This window comes from Ammodytes marinus (genome assembly GCF_949987685.1).
Source record: "Ammodytes marinus genome assembly, contig: scaffold_106, whole genome shotgun sequence".
Lineage (NCBI taxonomy): Eukaryota > Metazoa > Chordata > Actinopteri > Uranoscopiformes > Ammodytidae > Ammodytes > Ammodytes marinus.
The window spans coordinates 112,501-132,500 of NW_027648391.1; the positions used below are offsets into that span (position 1 = coordinate 112,501).

The window sequence follows — 20,000 nt, forward strand, 5'->3', positions numbered from 1 at the left end:
AGGCTTCTTTGTGGTTTTTTTAACTATAGTATAAGACTTTGGTTGCGTTCCGAATCGCATACTCTTTCTTTTTTCTATTCTACATACTACATCCGACGATAAAAAGAATCTAGTTAGGATGCAGTAGGCATACTATTGGGACATACTTTTACTCTCTTATTTCATCATAACATTGCGCCTTGATCTTGCCTCTTGCTTTTATATCCGTCGCATCCCCGTTTGTTTTCATATGGAGGCATCGTCGATGTGACGTCACTTCACGTGCGCACTGGATTGTGGGTCAGAATCGCCCAAATAGGATGCAGTTTTCAACACTAACAATCTTGGCCGCATGAAGTAGGACATCCGGGTACTTCTAACCATCCTAAATCTGGCCACAAGAATCGGGACATCCTAAATCTTTTTTCTACATACTATATAGTAGAAAGTATGCGATTCGGAACGCAACCTATACGTTTGAGCTGATAGCTTTAAGATATTCGTAAGATAAAGAGCAAAGGTTAACAGGTTCTATTACTTTATTTAAACATGTCTAATTGATGGCACTTTAAAGCTACAGTACGTAACTTTTTTCATATAAATGAATGTCGTGTGTTACATTCAAGCTCATCACCAAACGAGTTGACACAAAGTTGATCACGCCTATTAAGGCCAGGACACACCAGTCCGACTACCCGAAAATGGAGACTGCCGATTCAGGGAGCTCCAGTCTTCCCGTCGCGGCCGAAAAAGTGCAAAGAACACAACGAGCCGACAGCTGACTTTCCGTACGCTCTGCGCTTGCGCGGGACGTAATGTCTCCATAACAGCAGGCGGCGCTAATCTGTATTGTGGCCCGAAAAAATACGGAAGCCGGAAATGATGGGACGGCTCTCTAGACCATAAACATAGATAGAAATACGTATTTATATTTATGGACCATAAAGAGCACCATTTTTAGCAGAGAGTGTAGAGCATGGTGTCGAGCAGTCAACAAGGGTTGATGCATGTGAGTACTCGCTGAACGAAACAAACAAACATATTAAAATGATGGCTAGCTGTTGTTAGCTGTTTGTGCTACCCGCCTCACTTCCGGGCTTCACTGATTCGCTAGCCCTCCACAAATCAAATTGCTCCAACTGAAAGACTGCCCGCCGCCGATGGCTCAAAAGAAGCCCGACGACATCAACTACGACCGATTTCACGGCACACACCAAACAGATTTGTGTCTCCGAGCCCTCCCGACTCTACGACGGCGATTATCGGGCCGGTGTGTCCTGGCCTTTAGGCACCCTCAATACAATTAAGTTGATTCATTGTAATAAATAAAATGTTAATCTTATTTTAGATTTTTTTTTATCAGTATTTACATGAACTGTGTTTTTTCTTAACTTCAGGCTGTAAACATCATTACATCATACATTAAACATCTTTGTAAAATGATCATAATTCTAAAATGTTCTGGAAGTTGAAACCACCTGAACATGTTTTCCCTTCGTGTCTTAGCGGACGCTGCCCTCATGTGGACAGACGCTGTAACAGCACTTCAGGGGAAACGCTACAGTGTAGTGTAGAGTTAAAGGAATACTTCACCGGTTTGAATATGAAGGTGTATTGAATTCTGAGATCCTATGTAGTATAAATGTGCGAAAATAATTTAAATTGGTTCATCCTAGCCTGAGGCTAGGATGAACCAATTTTAATTTTCTTTGCACATTTATACTACATAGGATCTCAGAATTCAATACACCTTCATATTCAAACCGGTGAAGTAGGCCTTTAAAGGAATACTTCACCTATACGGAACCGCGTTCTATCATTATTAAAAATCACTATTATAATATAATGAATGAGGTTTTTCTTCCCTCAGTCTTCCCTTGGCCCAGATGTCCTGTTAATCCTAACCCTACATTTTTACTAATGTGATGTAGTAAAATGTGACATTGAGACCATAAAACACTCTTTCTGCCTTTTCTCAGGCTAGGATGAACCGATTTCTAAAATGTTTGCACATTTATACTACATAGGATCTCAGAGTTCAGTACACCTTCATATTCCCACCTGTGAAGTAGGTCTTTAAGGCTGAAATTACCTTTCTATAAAGGGCGAAACAATACGTAGGCTATAATAGCCTCACAATAACACAATATAATAATACAGCTTTTAGCTTCAGTGCCCTTGACTCCTGGAACAACTCACAACATCAAATTAAAATGAATACCCTCATATGGAGATATGGACGTATGAATTGTGTGGATGCATATGGTGGATGTATGTAGTGGATATTTCATTTCATTTTTCGTTTTGATTTTTGTTTATCCTCAGACCAATTGAGGGGTGGCCCTCATTGGCAATGGTGTCGAGTATATATGGATATATGGATTGTATAAATATATTTAAAAAAATATATATATATATATATAAAAAATTATTATAAAGTTATTGAGCTGTGGACAAGGGGTAGGATCAAATAAGTCTATACTTCTTCCTACTCCTTTTCAGGCAGATCAATTCAATATGTTATTTGTTTATTTTTTGTTTATTTTTATTTGTGAAATCATTTGAACATATTTTTTTATTGTATTTTCATGCTTTTAATTTTTCTTTTTTTGATATGTCTGAAATAAAATTTAATCAATCAATCAATCAATCAATCAATATCCGTTAACCAATCTAAACATATTATTTTGAATCAGCCCCACTCCACCTGTAACTGTTTTAATCAGACTATTGTTCTGCTTCACTCAGTTGATCTGAATGTTTTACTAGTGCTTGTCTCTTTGTCAGCTTGTTGTATATTTGCATTGTGTGTGTGTGTGTGTGTGTGTGTGTGTGTGTGTTTGTGTGTGTGTTGTATTTTTTACTCTACATCATTGTAAATGAGGGTCATCACCCCTCAATTGATCTTTAGAGGAAAAATAAAGGGAAAAAAACACAACAAATAAAGAAAAGTAAAACAACATTTTGTTTTATTTATAATGTCCCGGGTTACGGGTCGATTTGTCCAGAAGAGTTTTAGGGCCACAGACAGGAGAGAAAAAAAAATCAGATATAGAAGTTTTTTTTTTTCATTATGTCGAGAAATGTCAAGAATAAAGACGAATACTCCAAAATGCTATTGGAGTTAGTGGGGCATTTATGTATTTTCAGCATAATACAATTAACTTGCATGTATTGGGACATCCTAAATCTCTTTTCTGGCGTACTAAATATTAGGGAAGTATGGGGATTGGAACGCAGGTTAACTAAATAAAAAAGCTCCAGTCCAGAGGAGGCCGCCATGTATCGCTAATGTATCCGCCTTGAGGCCCTCCTCTGTCGGCCTTGATTTCTCCCTATCACCGCCCCCTTCACCCCCGGAAGTCCCGCCTTCTACCGGGCCTCCGTTCTTTACACATGCGCAGTCCTCACCTTCCAGCTCTCTCTTTTACTGTTGCATCGAGCGGCAGGCACCATGAAGGCGTCCGGAACTGTACGTAAAACTGTATTTTTACCTAAATCTAACAGCGACACACGGTCTAAACGTATCTGTGTGTCTTTATAAGGTTATAATCTTCCTATATATGCTTTAAAATCCCCGAAAATCTCTTTATTTAATGATATTTTGAGTATTTTTCATCCCCGGTTGAAAAAATAAATGCGATTCCAACATGGCGGCTCCGGCACCATGTGGACGATAGCGATTTCAGACGTGACTGTCTAATTCAAACAGAGCCCTGTATAAAATAACTAGACATTATTTTACTTGAAGTGACCGGTTACAAAAGGCGTAAATGTCTCTTAATTGACCAGTAATGTCGGTTAAATGTCCGTTAAATGCCCCGTAAAATATGATTTTAGCCTCAAAGCTACCGTTAGCTGCTAATAGTGTGGTGCTAACGTGTGTGTATCCCTAAGCCGTGTACAGTTGATTTAATCTGAAATGTTGGCTTTTTTTTATTATTGAATTTAATTTTGGAAATGGCCTTGCTCTGGTTAAGGTGTTTAGGAGACTCATTTTAGTGTTTGCTATACGGCTAATGGCATTTGTTAGCCACACATTGACTTCGTAATAGTTGTAATCGTTTATATTAACTTAGTGCAAGATAGTGTCATATTTAAAATAGGATACCTGCCACTGTTTCCAGGCGCTGCGCAATTAATTTAATATATTTACTTATTAACTTAACTGCGTTTCAAATTATGTGTTTTAAAAGTCACGTTCAGCTTAGCTTTTCTTGCTAACTCATTGCTATATTTGCAGAACAAGTTATGACAAGTCTTAAGCACAAATTGATTAACTTTTGTATAATTTAAAAGTTTCTACATTCATTGTCTCGACTAAATATTCGTTTTTGACATGAAAGTAAACACAATATTAGCTTGAAAAATGTAGAGAGCACAAGTGACATTGTACCGAAACATTTGTACCTTAGCAGGGAAAACTTAAAGTAAGCAATTAAATGTGAAAGCAACATATTCTTTTATAACAAAATACTTGAATTTCTCTCTCCATCTGCACCCAAACCCAAAGTTCATATCTGTCCGTGGTGTGAATGAGTCCGGTGTGCAAACAGCAACTGATCTTTGTCGCCTTTCTCTAACAGAACAGTGTCTTTGAAAGTGAAATCAAGGGTCCACAAAACCCATCTTTAAAACACTGAATTTGTACAAAGTTATCTTTTAACATGGGACACTATCTGAGAAGGTATCAATGCTTTAATCTGTTAATATTATGGAATATTTTGACTTAACCCAAAGTGGTCTGCGGTGTAGAATAATTGATAGATATGCCCTAAATTCTGATGCTTACTATCTTGCAAATCATCATAATTGTATAGTTAGAAGGACTTTATTTTTTAGCACAAATTTCATTATTTTTGGGAGGGAAACACTTATATAATTTCACCTTTTATTTATACATGCAAGTCATTAAAGGCCTATTTCACCGGTTTGAATATGAAGGTGTATTGAATTCTGAGATCCTATGTAGTATAAATGTGCAAAAAAAATTAAAATCGGTTCATCCTAGCCTGAGAAAAGGCAGAGTGTTTTTTTTAACCCTATATTTCTCTTTCTCGTGACATCACAGAAAGAGAAATATAGGGTTAAAAAAACGTACGTTGTAAATATTACTGTGATGTCACAGTAAAAGACATCACAGTAATATTTACAAAGTAAGTTTTTTTTTAACCCTATATTTCTCTTTCTGTGATGTCACGAGAAATATAGGGTTAAAAAAACACTCTTTCTGCCTTTTCTCAGGCTAGGATGAACCGATTTTAATTTTTTTTGCACATTTATACTACATAGGATCTCAGAATTCAATACACCTTCATATTCAGACCGGTGAAGTAGGCCTTTAAGAACAAGGTCTAATTTACAATGGTGGTCTGATGGGTGAAAAAAGTCACTACAAACGGATAAAATACATTGTTTTTGACATTATTATTCACTTGTATTATAACATTTAATTATTTACTGTCTTATTTTGAAACCATCTTATTTTAAAAAGTATATTTCTTGTATTGTTCTTTCAGCTTAGGGAGTACAGTCATTTTTCACCTGTATATTAACATATCTTTCGTCTTATTTTGAAAACCGCTTAGGGAGTACAAAGTGATTGGGCGCTTGTATTTTATCATATATATTTTACTGTGAAAACAGCTTATTTTAAAAAGTATATTTCTTATATTATTCTTTCAGCTTAGGGAGTACAACGTCATTAATAAGCTACTTAAACAGATAAAAATACATTGCTGTTACATTAGTATTCACTTGTTTGACTGTGGCTCAGGTGGCAGAGCGGGTCGGCCGATGATCAAAGGGTTGGAGGTTCGATCCCCGCCCTGCCACCTGTGTCATAGTTGTTGTGTCCTTGGGCAAGACACTTCACCCACCTTGCCTCGTGTGAATGTCGATAGTTAGCCTGCTATCGGTGTGTGAATGGTAACGTGTAAATGGGAACAGGTCTCCCTTGCAAAAGAGTCTTCGGACTCAATGGGATTTACCTGTATAAATAAAGGTTAAAAAAAAAACAAAAAAAAAAAACAGTATATGTATTGTTTAATTGTACTTGGAGATAATATTTTAAAGAAATCTCATAGATAATTTTCTTTCACCTGTATATTAACATACAGTATTTCTTCTTATTTTGAAACCAGCTTATTTTAACATATTTCTTGTATTGTTTTCTCAGCTTAGGGAGTACAAAGTAATTTTTCACCTGTATATTAACATATCTTTTGTCTTATTTTGAAAATGATTGGGCGCTTATATTTTAACATATTTCTTATATTGTTTTCTCAGCTTAGGGAGTACAAAGTAATTTTTCATCTGTATTTTAACATATTTTCTGTCTTATTTTGAAACCAGCTTATTTTAACATATTTCTTGTGTTGTTTTCTCAGCTTAGGGAGTACAAAGTGATTGGGCGCTTGCTGCCCTCGGCTAAAAACCCCGCCCCCCCTCTGTACCGCATGCGGATCTTTGCCCCCAACCATGTGGTGGCCAAGTCCCGCTTCTGGTACTTCGTGTCCCAGCTCAGGAAGATGAAGAAGGCTTCTGGGGAGACGGTCTACTGCGGATCGGTACGTTCACATCTACAGAATCTAGGCTCAAGATTTTGGGTTAAATCTGGTGGACAATAGGCTTATACCTTTTACATAAGTTTAAAATAACGTTGAAGTCCTACTAACGTCCTCCCTCCTACATACTCAACATTTGTATAATACTACATACTGTCTACTTAACACTTATACCTTTTTAGCAAGCACATATTTTAGTTGGATACAATCACTTAGGCACTCAAAGGGTACGTTTACATCTACAGAATCTAGGCTAAAGACTTTGGCTGTGTTGTAAAAAGCCCTACTAATGTCCTCCTTCCTACATACTCAACATGTATATACTACATACTGAAAGCCCTACTAACGTCCTACATACTACTTGCTGTCTACTTAACACTTAGCAATCATATATTTTAGTTGGGAGACAATCACACTTAAGCACTCAAAGGTACGTTTACATCTACAGAATCTAGGCTCAAGATTTTGGGACAAATCTAGTGGACAAATCGGTAAATTTTCTGGCCTCGGACACTCAACTAGATAAATAGGGATGCTCAGATACAGATGCAGTCTTCGATAATCTAAGACCAAAAGGACCATTTTGGGCTCTAATTTGGCATATGACTTCTAAACGTTAATTGGGCCCTGTTTTTATTAGTTGGTAAGGTGTGTATCTCTGCACATAGCCTCAGCTGTTCATTCGTTGCATCACACAGGCAGTGAGAAAAGGTGCAATATTATTTAAAAAACTGGAAAAAAATTGCTACAGAACATGTACATTTCTCTGCACCCAAACCCAAAGTTCATATCTATCCGTGGTGTGAATGAGTCCGGTGTGCAAACAGCAACTGATCTTTGTCGCCTTTCTCTGACAGAACAGTGTCTCTGAAAGTGAAATCAAGGGTCCACAAAACCCATCTTTAAAACACTGATTTTTTTTAACATAGTACATGTTCTAATTTAAAATGGCGGCCTGCTTCACGCGACAATAGCCACTTAAAATTAAATATATTCTGGTTGCATTCCGAATCTCCTCCTCTTTCTTTCTTTTTTCTATTCTACATACTACATCCGACGATAAAAATAATCTAGTTAGGATGCAGTAGGCATACTATTGGGACATACTTTACTCTCTTATTTCATCATAACATTGCGCCTTGATCTTGCCTCTTGCTTTTATATCCGTCGCATCCCCGTTTGTTTTCATTTAAGTTAAGTTATCTTTATTTGTCAGTTGTACACGAGGCACATTGAAATTCGTCTTTCCGCATATCCCCTCTCAAGTTACCACACTTCGGAGGGGGTCAGAGCGCAGGGTCAGCCGCAGTACAGCGCCCCTGGAGCAGTTTTGGGGTTAAGTGTCTTGCTCAAGGACACAATGGTAGAGATGGTGGGCACCGTAGACACAATACCAGCCTCTGCTAGTTTTACGACTCACACCCTCCTGTCCGGTGCCGGGGATCGAACCAGCGACCTCATGGTTACTGGTCGGCCACCTTTTCCTCTAGGCCATCCTTCCACCCCCAGGCCATCCTACCACCCCCCTATGGAGGCTCCGTCGATGTGACGTCACTTCACGTGCGCACTGGATTGTGGGTCAGAATCGCCCAAATAGGATGCAGTTTTCAACACTAACAATCTTGGCCGCATGAAGTAGGACATCCGGGTACTTCTAACCATCCTAAATCTGGCCACAAGAATCGGGACATCCTAAATCTTTTTTCTACCAAACTATATAGTAGAAAGTATGCGATTCGGAACGCAACCTCTGTCTTCAATTCTGAATTATTATCTTGGTTCTTCATTGTTTTATCCCCTCTGATATGTCTCTGAATATCTGATTTCAAAGGTGAATATCTCCTCATGATCCGCTACCTGTCCGTACTGTGTGTGCGCTGAGAGAAGAAATCCATTGTTAATACACAGCCTAGGCTCTGTAAACTGGTATGTAAACAAAGGGCGCCACCAGAGCTAGCAACATGCCACTTTACAGAGCCTAGGCTGTGTATTAACACTGGATTTTGTTGCACAACACACAGTACAGACAGGTAGCGGATCATGAGGAGATATTCACTGATTTAGACAAAAAGTGTCCTTCAAAATTTCCGGTTCCATCTTGAGTGTGAATTAACTAACTTAGCGGTGATATGGACAATTACAATTGTGCAAAATTTAATGGAAACGTTTTTAAAGTGTATTGACAGACAGTGAGACCATAAAACACTCTTTCTGCCTTTTCTCAGGCTAGGATGAACCGATTTCTAACATGTTTGCACATTTATACTACATAGGATCCCAGAGTTCAATACACCTTCATATCTCCACTGGTGAAGTAGGTCTTTAGGTGTGAAATGACTAAACTTACCGTGTGTTGTTGTTAAACTCTTCCAGGTCCATGAGAAGACTCCTCAGAAGGTGAAGAACTTTGGCATCTGGCTGCGTTACGACTCTCGCTCTGGAACCCACAACATGTACAGAGAGTACAGAGACCTGACCACGTCCGGGGCCGTCACACAGTGCTGTGAGTAGAATGATAGAAAAATGGATGGATTCTCTGTCTGGCTCTCTCTCTCCCTCTTGCTCTCTCTCTCTCCCTCTTGCTCTCTCTCTCCCTCTCTCTCTCTCTCCCTCTCTCCCTCTTGCTCTCTCTCTCTCCCTCTTGCTCTCTCTCTCTCTCTCCCTCTTGCTCTCTCTCTCTCCCTCTTGCTCTCTCTCTCTCTCCCTCTCTCCCTCTTGCTCTCTCTCGCTCTCGGACTGTCACAGTGCTTTGAGTGGATGTGATAGAAAACTATGCATTTAAATACAAACTTGGGGTGTCGGTTAAGATCAGTCAATTGTACACAAGGCACATTGACATTTTTCTTTTTCGCATATCCCCTCTGGTTGGCATCAAGGCAACTTTATCTGTAAAGCAAAAGTACACAGCTAAATAAAAAAAAATATATAAAAGCGTAACTACTGGTAGATGCAGAGATCGTTTATTAAGCCCTTAGGGAAATGGATACATTACATTTAGAGTAAATATGTTCAGTAAACTAACTTTTGGCTCTGTGAATGTAAACAAATCCCCCTCCTCTGAAACTGTGTAGTGACCCTTTAACCTGTGAAATGTTAAAACTATTAAATTTTTTTTCTCCAAATCTGCACCCAAACCCAAAGTTCATATCTGTCGTGGTGTGAATGAGTCCGGTGTGCAAACAGCAACTGATCTTTGTCGCCTTTCTCTGACAGAACAGTGTCTCTGAAAGTGAAATCAAGGGTCCATATTGCTTAGTGCTTATTCCATTAAGTTATGTTTTCATCTTATTTACAGTTTTATTGGATATTTTGTTAAATTGCGAAGGAGCTGAGAAATAAAACTTACTCTTTTTTTTATTTACCATAATGCGTAATGTCAATGCCTAAACTGGATTTCATAGAATTGATATCGAAAAAAGTAACTAGTATCGAATTCAAAGTATCGATTCACTTTGAGAAAAATAGTTTTAACGACACCCAAGCCATAAGTATTAATGTTAAAACGTCTTTCTGTCTGTTTCAAACCGTGATATTTTAGGTAGAGAAAAATATTAAAATTCCTCGTAGCCACTTAGAAATAGTTAAACTTTTTATCTTAAAGGTGCTGTAAGCGGAGTGGTTCTTTTAGCTAACTTCCTGTCAGTTACTGCAGTTAGCAGTCCCCTCGCTCGTCCCTACGTCACCACATTAATGCACTGCGGTCGTCAAGCAGCGAGTTATCTAGCATCATCTCAGATCCATGAGTGTGATAAAACATGATTAAAAACCATCAAAACAGACATTGGGAAGGATTTTTACCTGCTCCGCCATTGTAAGCGCATTTTTACCTGCTCCGCCATTGTAGGCGCATACACATTCACCCATCTGTTGCTCTGGCGTGCACCGGCAGTGAGACCATGGAGTGTATATACTGTATATGAGTGAGATGAGTGTCGGTTTGTAGCGTTCTCTCTTCTGATTGGATAAAAATTTTGGGATACTACAATAAGTTTATATGCCGATTAAATGCAAAGCAGCTGACTGAGAGATCGGCTTTATGAGACGCGCACACTATATAAGTGATCACTGTATGAATAAAGAGCGATTTTACACTTATACTAACATAAATACACCGCTTACTTCACCTTTAGTGCTTGAATGTTACTCTTAAAAAAAATCTGTATGAACCATAATATAAAAGGTGAATAATTGTGAACTGAAGTGTTGATGTTAAAACGTCTCTGTCTGTTTTCAGACCGTGACATGGGAGCTCTCTCTCCCTCTCTCTCCCCCCTCCCTCTCTCTCCCTCCCGCTCTCTCCCGCTCTCTCTCTGTCTCTCTCTCCCTCCCTCTCCCTCTCTATCTATCTCTCTCCCTCCCTCTCTATCTATCTCTCTCTCCCTCTCTCTCTCTCCCTCCCTCTCTCTCCCTCCCTCTCTCCCTCTCTCTCTCTCTCCCTCCCTCTCTCCCTCCCTCTCTCTCTCTCCCTCCCTCTCTCTCTCCCTCTCTCTCTCCCTCCCGCTCTCTCTCCCTCCCTCTCTCCCGCTCTCTCTGTCTCTCTCTCCCTCCCGCTCTCTCTCCCTCTCTCTCTCCCCCCCTCTCTCTCTCTCTCCCTCCCGCTCTCTCTCTCCCTCTCTATCTATCTCTCTCTCCCTCTCTCTGCTGTGGGCAAGGTGAATAATTGTGAACTGAAGTGTTGATGTTAAAACGTCTCTTGTGTGTTTTCAGACCGTGACATGGGAGCTCGCCATCGCGCCCGCGCTCACGCCATCCAGATCATGAAAGTGGAAATCATCGCTGCCAACAAATGTCGCAGACCGGCAATCAAGCAGTTCCACGTGAGTTTCCTTATATGGTTTATAACCTTATCACACTTTGATACAGTAGTTTGTATGACGTGTATGGACTTCTGTGCATATGCATTATGTATAATTAACATTTTAATTAATAAACGGGCAATAGAAAGACATTTTTTTTTTATATATTTTTGGTTCATCAACTTTGCTTCACAAAAAAACAAAATAATATTTTTTTTATCTTGTACTTTTTATCATTTCTCTTTTTACGCGTGGTCGAAATACAAGTTAACCAGTTTTATTTAAGGGTTTATAACATTATGTTTATATCTATCACTATTTCAAATATACCTACAGATTTTGGTAGTAGAACTTGTTATTTTGAGGTGACATGTACAATTCTGAGTGACTATACAATGTAATATTTGTAGATTTTTGAATAAATCTTTATTGATGGCCTCGGCTAACGCGGGTCTCTCTCTGGGATTGACTCACTGTGTCACTTCCGGTTTAAAACCCCGCCAGAGTAAAAGCCCGATTCCTCTTCCAGATTTCGAGCTTCCATCTTCAAATCTGGCGGTTTAGAACCGGGCGACATTTTGATTTAAAGTCTAATTTTTCTTTGAGGGTGTAGTCAGAGATTCTGGAGAACGCTTGTTGTCAAAATCAGTGAATATCTCCTCATGATCCACTACCTGTCTGTACTGTTTGCGCTCTGCCATGTTAACAGAGCCAAGGCTGTGAATTAACAATGGGTTTCTTTTCAGCACACACACAGTACAGACAGGTAGCGGATCATGAGGAGATATTCTCTGATTTTGACAACAAGCGTTCTCCAGAATCACTGACTCCACCTTTTTTAAATACCTGTAGATTTGAAGTTTTAAATGAATGTCTTATTGAGAGTGAGAATATACCTGAGAAAATGTTCACTTCTCTGACACACACCCAAAGTTACACACAGCAGCTTTATTAAATGTCATGTATTGTGTTTTAAACTAAACTGTTTTCAAGTGTGTTCCAGAATCACTGACTACACCTTAAATACCAGTTAAATTGAGTGTTATTTTTATTTATTTGTTTATTCCACTCTGAGGAAGTGGTCCCTTCTGACACACCCCAAAAGTTACACACTGCAGCTTTATAAATGTCATGTGTTAGAAATAAAAATAAACGTGTTCTTAGCCTTATTTATGAAGGTGTAAAATAACCATGGAGAAAGGTGTAAAATTCAGGATCTCGTCCTCAGTTTTTATTTAAGTAAATTGACAAGGCAGTTTGACAAGACCAAAAGAAGTACAGAAAATGAAGTAGTAGTGTGAAGTCCAGATCCTCGCAACATCAGGATCTTGTATATAAAATGTAAACAAGGCATCTCCTCTTCTGGCTGACGTCATCTTCTGGATTTCTGGGAAAGAAGCATGACCATGTCTAGACTATTGTCCTCGAATGTATCAAAATTACAAAAGACTTTTGTTTATAACTATATTCATGTCTGGTTCTTATCGTTATCTCTATGGGAAATGTATGACTGGGCTTTTTATAGCAAAGTCATCTCTGCCTTGCAAAATCCTTTCTCATGAGTCTGGAGTGAGAGAAAAATGGGAGAGTTTAAATCAAGAAAAGAATATATTGATTGTTTCTATTGATTAATGTAAATTAAAAAGGGGGGTTATAACATCATTTAATTAGACGTATAAATGCTTACACATGTATTGTGTTTTAAACTATATTTTCTCTGTTGTATCTTTCCAGGACTCAAAGATCAAGTTCCCGCTGCCCCACCGTGTGCTCCGTCGCCAGCACGCGCCCCGCTTCACCACCAAGAGGCCCAACACCTTCTTCTGAGGTGTTTCACTCTGAGCGCAAACAAAATAAAATGGATCCAACGATTGATAGAAAAATATGATGTCTCCGTGTGTTTTATTATGGACTCCACTTATATTATGGAACTATTTTATAAGGAAGGATGAAAATTCAGTTTTTAGACCATAGCTACCTACTATAGGAAAGGTTAAAATCATTTAGTAATTATATGGACTCTTCTTAAAGACCTATTTCACCGGTGGGAATATGAAGGTGTATTGAATTCTGAGATCCTATGTAGTATAAATGTGCAAAATTTTTTTTAAATCAGATCATCTTAGTGCGGCAGAAAGAGTGTTTTATGGTCTCACTGTCTAACCCTACATTTCTCTTTCTGTGACATCACAAAGAGAAATTTAGGTTTTTGTGTGTGTTTATTATCTAATGGTAAATGGACCGCCTAATGTAGCGCTTTTCTTTTTGAGACCCAAAGCGCTCAACTTTTTTTCTTTTTTTTTTTTAAGGAACACAAACGCACAACTGAAAAGGGAACACACACACAAACAAAAGATCAAATAAGAAACTACCAACATGGCGTACTTAACTTTACACTTGGGCATGTGGCGGGGAGACGGGGGATCGAACCACTGACCCTGTAACCCAGTGGACGACCTCCCTACCAAGGGGAAGAGTCAAATATTGTGATAATGGTTTAAGTACATTTTCCTGGATGGTTGTTGCTTCTCCCATGTGAACATTTGCGGCTTTTCCTCTTAAAGGAATATATTTCCAACATTTTTGATTTGTAACTTTTTGCCTCACAATCCGGCTCAAGAAAAAGTGACGGAAACTGTAATTGTTGTAATAATTATAATATCCGTAAGTACATTTAATTTAGTGCATAATAGCTGAAAAAAAAATTTTAATAACTTTTTTCCCCTTAGAAAGGGTCTCATATATGTCCATATTTCTGCATATTTTGGACCAAGGCCTAGTGCCGCCATCTTGAAAGTGTCATAGTTGGGATGTCATCAGGTGCATTGTTTAAAATTTAGAATTGTTCTTGTCCTTGAAGGCCACTGTAGCTTCTGTTATTATTCTAAAGGGGTGGGGTTACCCAGGGAGCGTTGCATTCTAGAACTTTGGAGAACTTTCTTGATGTCATATTACACACTGCACCTTAACTGCATTTTTGTTTTTATATAGAAATGGGCAAAGGTCTCTCATCCAGGTTAGCTTAGCTCAGACACTGGTTGTCAAGGGGAGCAGGTCAAAAGATACACTTTACAACATCACTAAACACTTCTGTGTGACTTTACTTGAGCAAGAGAGTGAGGCAGAAAATTTAAAATGTTGGACTATTTCTATCAAATCAGTTTTATTTGTATAGTCCAAAATCACAAATACATTTGCCTCAGTGGGCTTTACATTCCATACAATATGATACAATATGACACCCTGCCCTTACACCCTTAGCTCGGCTGAGAAAAAACTCCCAGTAAAAACCCTTTACCGGGATTAAAAGAAAATCTTTAAAATCTTTCTGAATAAGTTTAATATGTTTGTGATGGTGAGGTACTGAGAATTGTGATGTGTTGAAAAGAGCAAACATGTTCTGGTTTCATACTTTAACCACATTTAACTTTTTAGTTGAACACACTAAAAGGGGATTTTCTACTGTGAGTTAAAGGGACATTGTGTAACATTTTAAGTAATTTATTAGCTAAAATCAATATCCTCATTCATAAATATGTCCTCATTGGTGTAAAATCACCTCTGCCAATAATCTGAATTATCCTCCTGAGCGGAGAATTACAAATATTGATATTACATTTTGTACATTGAGCAGGCAAGTCTTATGGAGGATTCCATGTTGGTTGGAATGTCATCAGGTGCATTGTTTAGAATTTAGAATTGTTTTTTGTCCTTGAAGGCCACTGTAGCTTCTGTTATTATTCGAAAGGGTTACCCAGGGAACGTTGCATTCTAAAACTTTCTAGAACTTTCTTGATGTCATATTACACAGTGCCCCTTTAAAGGTGCAGTGTGTAATATGACATCATCAAGAAAGTTCTACAAAGTTGAATGCAACACTCCCTGGGTAACCCTTTCGAATAATAACAGAAGCTACAGTGGCCTTGAAGGACAAGAACAATTCTAAATTTTAAACAATGCACCTGATGACATTCCAACTATGACACTTTCAAGATGGCGGCACTAGGCTTTGGTCCAAAATATGAAGAAATATGGACATTTGAGACCCTTTGTAAGGGAAAGATAAAATAAAAATTCAGCTATTATGCACTAAATTAAATGTACTTATGGATATTATAATTACTTTCTACAAAATCTGCTAGGAAATAAAACCCAACATTCTACACACTGCAGGATTAAACTGTAGTCAAAACGTCCTCATTTGGTCATGATGGAAGACATTGAACACAAATACATTCAGATTTTTGTGATATAAAGAATGTAAAATAGAATTTAATACTTTTGAAATGGAAATATGAATATGCATAGATATATTCAGATGCCAGTTTAACATGGATTCAGAAAGACCAAAAAGTAAACAATGTTTTACGGCCCAAGACCATGGACCTAAAGAAAGGCAGTTGCATATTTTTCGCCTGATGGTAGTTCTGCCTCATGGACCTATTGTAAAAGGTCTTGCTTTCTTTTATAATTTGACATACACAACTATTTTAAAGCAACATTTTTAAACGCAACAGTGCAATTTTTTTTAATGTACAGAAAAACAATTTGAAAAATGTTTTTTTTTTTTTTGCAAAAAACAAAATAATTTATTATTCGTGTTATATAAAAAAAAAAGTATTACATAAAACATTTCATTTTATTGTGAAAGTCCTTGTGTCCACGTGTGAGTGAATGAGATCTCGTCAGATAAACACAGCAATGCATTTTTTGCAGGGTGCAAACAATCCGATACAAAAAGAAAATATTTTTTTCTTTTTTGCATAAAATAAAACAATTGAATTTATTATTTGTTATATATATATTTTTTTAATTACATAAAATATTTTATTGTGAAAGTCCTTGCGTCCACGTGTGAGTGAGTGACCCGTTTGGATCCCCGTAGGCCTTCATCATTTATTTATTTTCTTTTTGTATTTGTATCGGATTGTTTGTCCCCTGCGAGTAGCTGTATTGTATAATTACTGTTTTGCGTTTATATGCTCAATAAAATTTTAAATTAAATTAAATAAAAATAAAAAATGTAGTCACGCGTTTCCAGTGTGTCGTCATGACCCGGATGTGCTTTGAGCTGGACACGCCGCGCTGAGAGCCGTGTGTGTGTCGGTGATTTAACACAGTTTATCCCAACGGTCCGACATGAATACACACCTTTAAAACCTTTAAACCCGGACAACAGAGACACACACACATCATGGAATAAGTTCTGAATAAGGTAAGCTTTATTACGTCACAGTGGTTTGTTTTTTTAGTTTTTTAATTTGCTGTTAGCGTGGTGAAAAGCGGCTAACGGTTTTGGTAGCGACCCCAACAGTCAACGAGATTATTTTTTTTAAATGGGCTTAAAAATCACTTAAATAGACAATAAAACTGATTTCTTCACTCATTCTCGCACTGCTTAAGTTATTATTTATTATACAAGTTGTTGAATTACTTTGATTTTGCGTAATTTCGTTGCTATGTGACGGTTTTTCACAAGCTAGGCGGCTAACGTGTAAATTAGCGTGTAGCTTCGCAGTGTCAGCTCTAATTAGGAGTGGCCCCGTTTAAAAGGCTGTTTAAATAAAGTTTTTTACTATTATTTATATCTCCACAGTACAGGTATCTTTACAGGTGTTTAATCACGTATTAAAATGTCCAGTTAGGCTTCCGTACGTGTGGTTAAAACAGTGTTAAAAGGACATAAAGGCGAAAGTGTTACATCATGTGTTGTTGATATGCTGTCAGTTAAATCAGTTTACTAGGCTCGTAAAAGTCCCAGGTAATCTGTTTACATTTTGAGGTTTTTCGGGTATCAACTTAATACTTAGTTATTAACTGTTTCTCAGCTAAACCATTGATTAGCTGCTTAATAAACTAATATAGAATTGAAAAAACTTAATAAATTCAGTTATTTTGTCCATTTTCAACCACTAAATGCGTCTAAATTACAGTTTTTGTTATGCATTTTGGAGATTTTTTTTTTCGGTAGTACAGCATTATGCTACACATTGCTATCAATAGAGTAACCGTAATAATTTGAGGTATTTCTGGCATTGTGTCAACCATAAACAACCAGTGCAGCTGAGCTGACTCACTCAAAAATATTTCATATTAGTCATTTCTCACTTGGACGCAAAGTTACGTCAGCCTCGTTATTTACATGACAATATTATAGTTAGGAATTTGGGAGAAATGTTGTCGTCAGTAACTTAAGGGTATAAAAAAAGCTATTTTACTCAAATACACACATAGCTATACATAGAAAAATCAGACAGACAGACAGACAGACAGACAGACAGACAGACAGATAGATAGATAGATAGATAGATAGATAGATAGATAGATAGATAGATAGATAGATAGATAGATAGATAGATAGATTAATTCTTTCTAGAGCTGTGAATCAAGCTGGTTAAGGTAAGTATTTTGTCATATTTGGAGGTATATTTGGCAGTCATCAAGTTAAACCAATCGATCAATCAATAACCTTTATCTTCACTCAAAAGACACTGACATTTCCCTCATTTACAGTGACGACCACCGTGCTTTTAAATTGCACTATTATTCTTTCGAGTTATGAGGAAGTTGTTTGGTTATTAAGGAAAACTATATCGGTTGTTTGTAGAATTAAACAAAATTAGGAAGACTAGATAACTAGCTTAATACTTTCAAGCACTGTTAATAAAGCTGCTAGTTAATTTACTATGTATTATGTCATATTTTGAGATAATCTTTGACATTAATCAAGTTAAATGCATTTTAATTACACTTTTTTTTTTAGGAGGAATTTGGTTTAAAAAAAAATGCTATTGGTAGTTTGGAGAATACAACTGAAATTAGGATGACTAGATAAATAGCTTAATACTTTCCAGGGCTGTTTAAACCTGCAGTGTGTAGAATTTTGGGTTTTATTTCCTAGCAGATTTTGTAGAAAGTAATTATAATATCCATAAGTACATTTAATTTAGTGCATAATAGCTTAAATTTTTTTTGAATTATTATTTTTTCCCTTAGAAAGGGTCTCATATATGTCCATATTTCTGCATATTTTGGACCAAGGCCTAGTGCCGCCATCTTGAAAGTGTGATAGTTGGAATGTCATCAGGTGCATTGTTTAAAATGTAGAATTGTTCTTGTCCTTGAAGGCCACTGTAGCTTCTGTTATTATTCGAAAGGGTTGGGGTTACCCAGGGAGCGTTGCATTCTAGAACTTTGTAGAACTTTCTTGATGATGTCATATTACACACTGCACCTTTAAACCTGGTTAACGTACTAATTATTATATCATATTTTGAGATATGTATTTTTGGCTTCCATCCACACAAACCAGTGCTGATGACTCACTGTTGTCTTATTTCATACCTGGACGCCACATTACATCAGCCACGTCATTTAACTTTAAACTTTAAACTCTTATAAGAATCTGAGAGAAATGTTGTCAGTAACTTAAAGGTGCAGTGTGTAATATGACATCATCAAGAAAGTTCTACAAAGTTCTAGAATGCATGCAAAGCTCCCTGGGTAACCCCACCCCTTTTGAATAATAACAGAAGCTACAGTGGCCTTCAAGGACAAGAACAATTCTAAATTCTAAACAATGCACCTGATGACATTACAACCAACATGGATGCCTCCACAAGACTTGCCCGCTCAATGTACAAAATGTAATATTAATATTTGTAATTCTCCGCTCAGGAGGATAATTCAGATTATTGGCAGAGGTGATTTTACACCAATGAGGACATATTTATGAATGAGGATATTGATTTGAGCTGATAAATTACTTAAAATGTTACACAGTGTCCCTTTAATATACTGACATTTTAATCTTTTTACTAAATACATACTTAAACCACCTGAACGATTACTTTCAAATACATACATAGCTATGAAAAGATGATGGATGGATAGATCATTTCCAGCACTGTTAATAAAGCCATGTTATTTAAAGCTGCAGTGTGTAGAATTGTGGGTTTTATTTCCTAGCAGATTTTGTAGAAAGTAATTATAATATCCATAAGTACATTTAATTTAGTGCATAATAGCTGAAAAAAAAATTTTTTAATTATTTTTTTTCCCCTTAGAAAGGGTCTCATATATGTCCATATTTCTGCATATTTTGGACCAAGGCCTAGTGCCGCCATCTTGTAAGTGTCATAGTTGGAATGTCATCAGGTGCATTGTTTAAAAATTAGAATTGTTCTTGTCCTTGAAGGCCACTGTAGCTTCTGTTATTATTCTAAAGGGGTGGGGTTACCCAGGGAGCGTTGCATTCTAGAACTTTGTAGAACTTTCTTGATGATGTCATATTACACACTGCACCTTTTTAAATGTAATCTTTAAACTCTTATAAGAATTTGAGAGGAATGTTGTCAGTAACGTATTATACTGACATTTTTATATATTTGTTTTACTCAAATACACACCTAAACCAGTGCTGACTGAGCGATTATTGCTGTCTTATGGGGGTGGTAGGATGGCCTAGAGGTAAGGTGGCCGACCAGTAACCATGAGGTCGCTGGTTCGATCCCCGGCACCGGACAGGAGGGTGTGAGTCGTAAAACTAGCAGAGGCTGGTATTGTGTCTACGGTGCCCACCATCTCTACCATTGTGTCCTTGAGCAAGACTGCTCCAGGGGCGCTGCACTGCGGCTGACCCTGCGCTCTGACCCCCTCC

General features: G+C 37.5%; 2 protein-coding genes across 2 annotated transcripts in view; both read left to right on the plus strand.

Moving 5' to 3' along the window:
• Positions 1 to 3,385: 3,385 nt before the first annotated feature.
• On the plus strand, positions 3,386 to 13,226 carry rpl18a (ribosomal protein L18a). Its single transcript, XM_080054485.1, has 5 exons — positions 3,386 to 3,451; positions 6,369 to 6,548; positions 8,919 to 9,048; positions 11,253 to 11,362; positions 13,076 to 13,226. The coding sequence occupies exons 1-5, from the start codon at positions 3,434 to 3,436 to the stop codon at positions 13,166 to 13,168; spliced, it is 531 nt and encodes a 176-aa protein (XP_079910611.1). The 5' UTR covers positions 3,386 to 3,433; the 3' UTR covers positions 13,169 to 13,226.
• A 3,198-nt stretch (positions 13,227 to 16,424) lies between these two features.
• LOC307270604 (exportin-T-like) overlaps positions 16,425 to 20,000 on the plus strand; it is a gene marked incomplete at its 3' end in the record, with an annotated part of 10,868 nt that continues 7,292 nt past the window's right edge. Inside the window, exon 1 of the mRNA XM_080054486.1 lies at positions 16,425 to 16,556. The remainder of the gene's footprint in view (positions 16,557 to 20,000) is intronic.

What these genes read in the sequence shown, in the direction of transcription:
- rpl18a (XM_080054485.1), top strand. An exon ending in AGACGGTCTACTGCGGATCG is followed by an intron (nt 6,549 to 8,918) that starts GTACGTTCACAT and finishes AAACTCTTCCAG; the next exon opens with GTCCATGAGAAGACTCCTCA. An exon ending in CGGGGCCGTCACACAGTGCT is followed by an intron (nt 9,049 to 11,252) that starts GTGAGTAGAATG and finishes GTGTGTTTTCAG; the next exon opens with ACCGTGACATGGGAGCTCGC.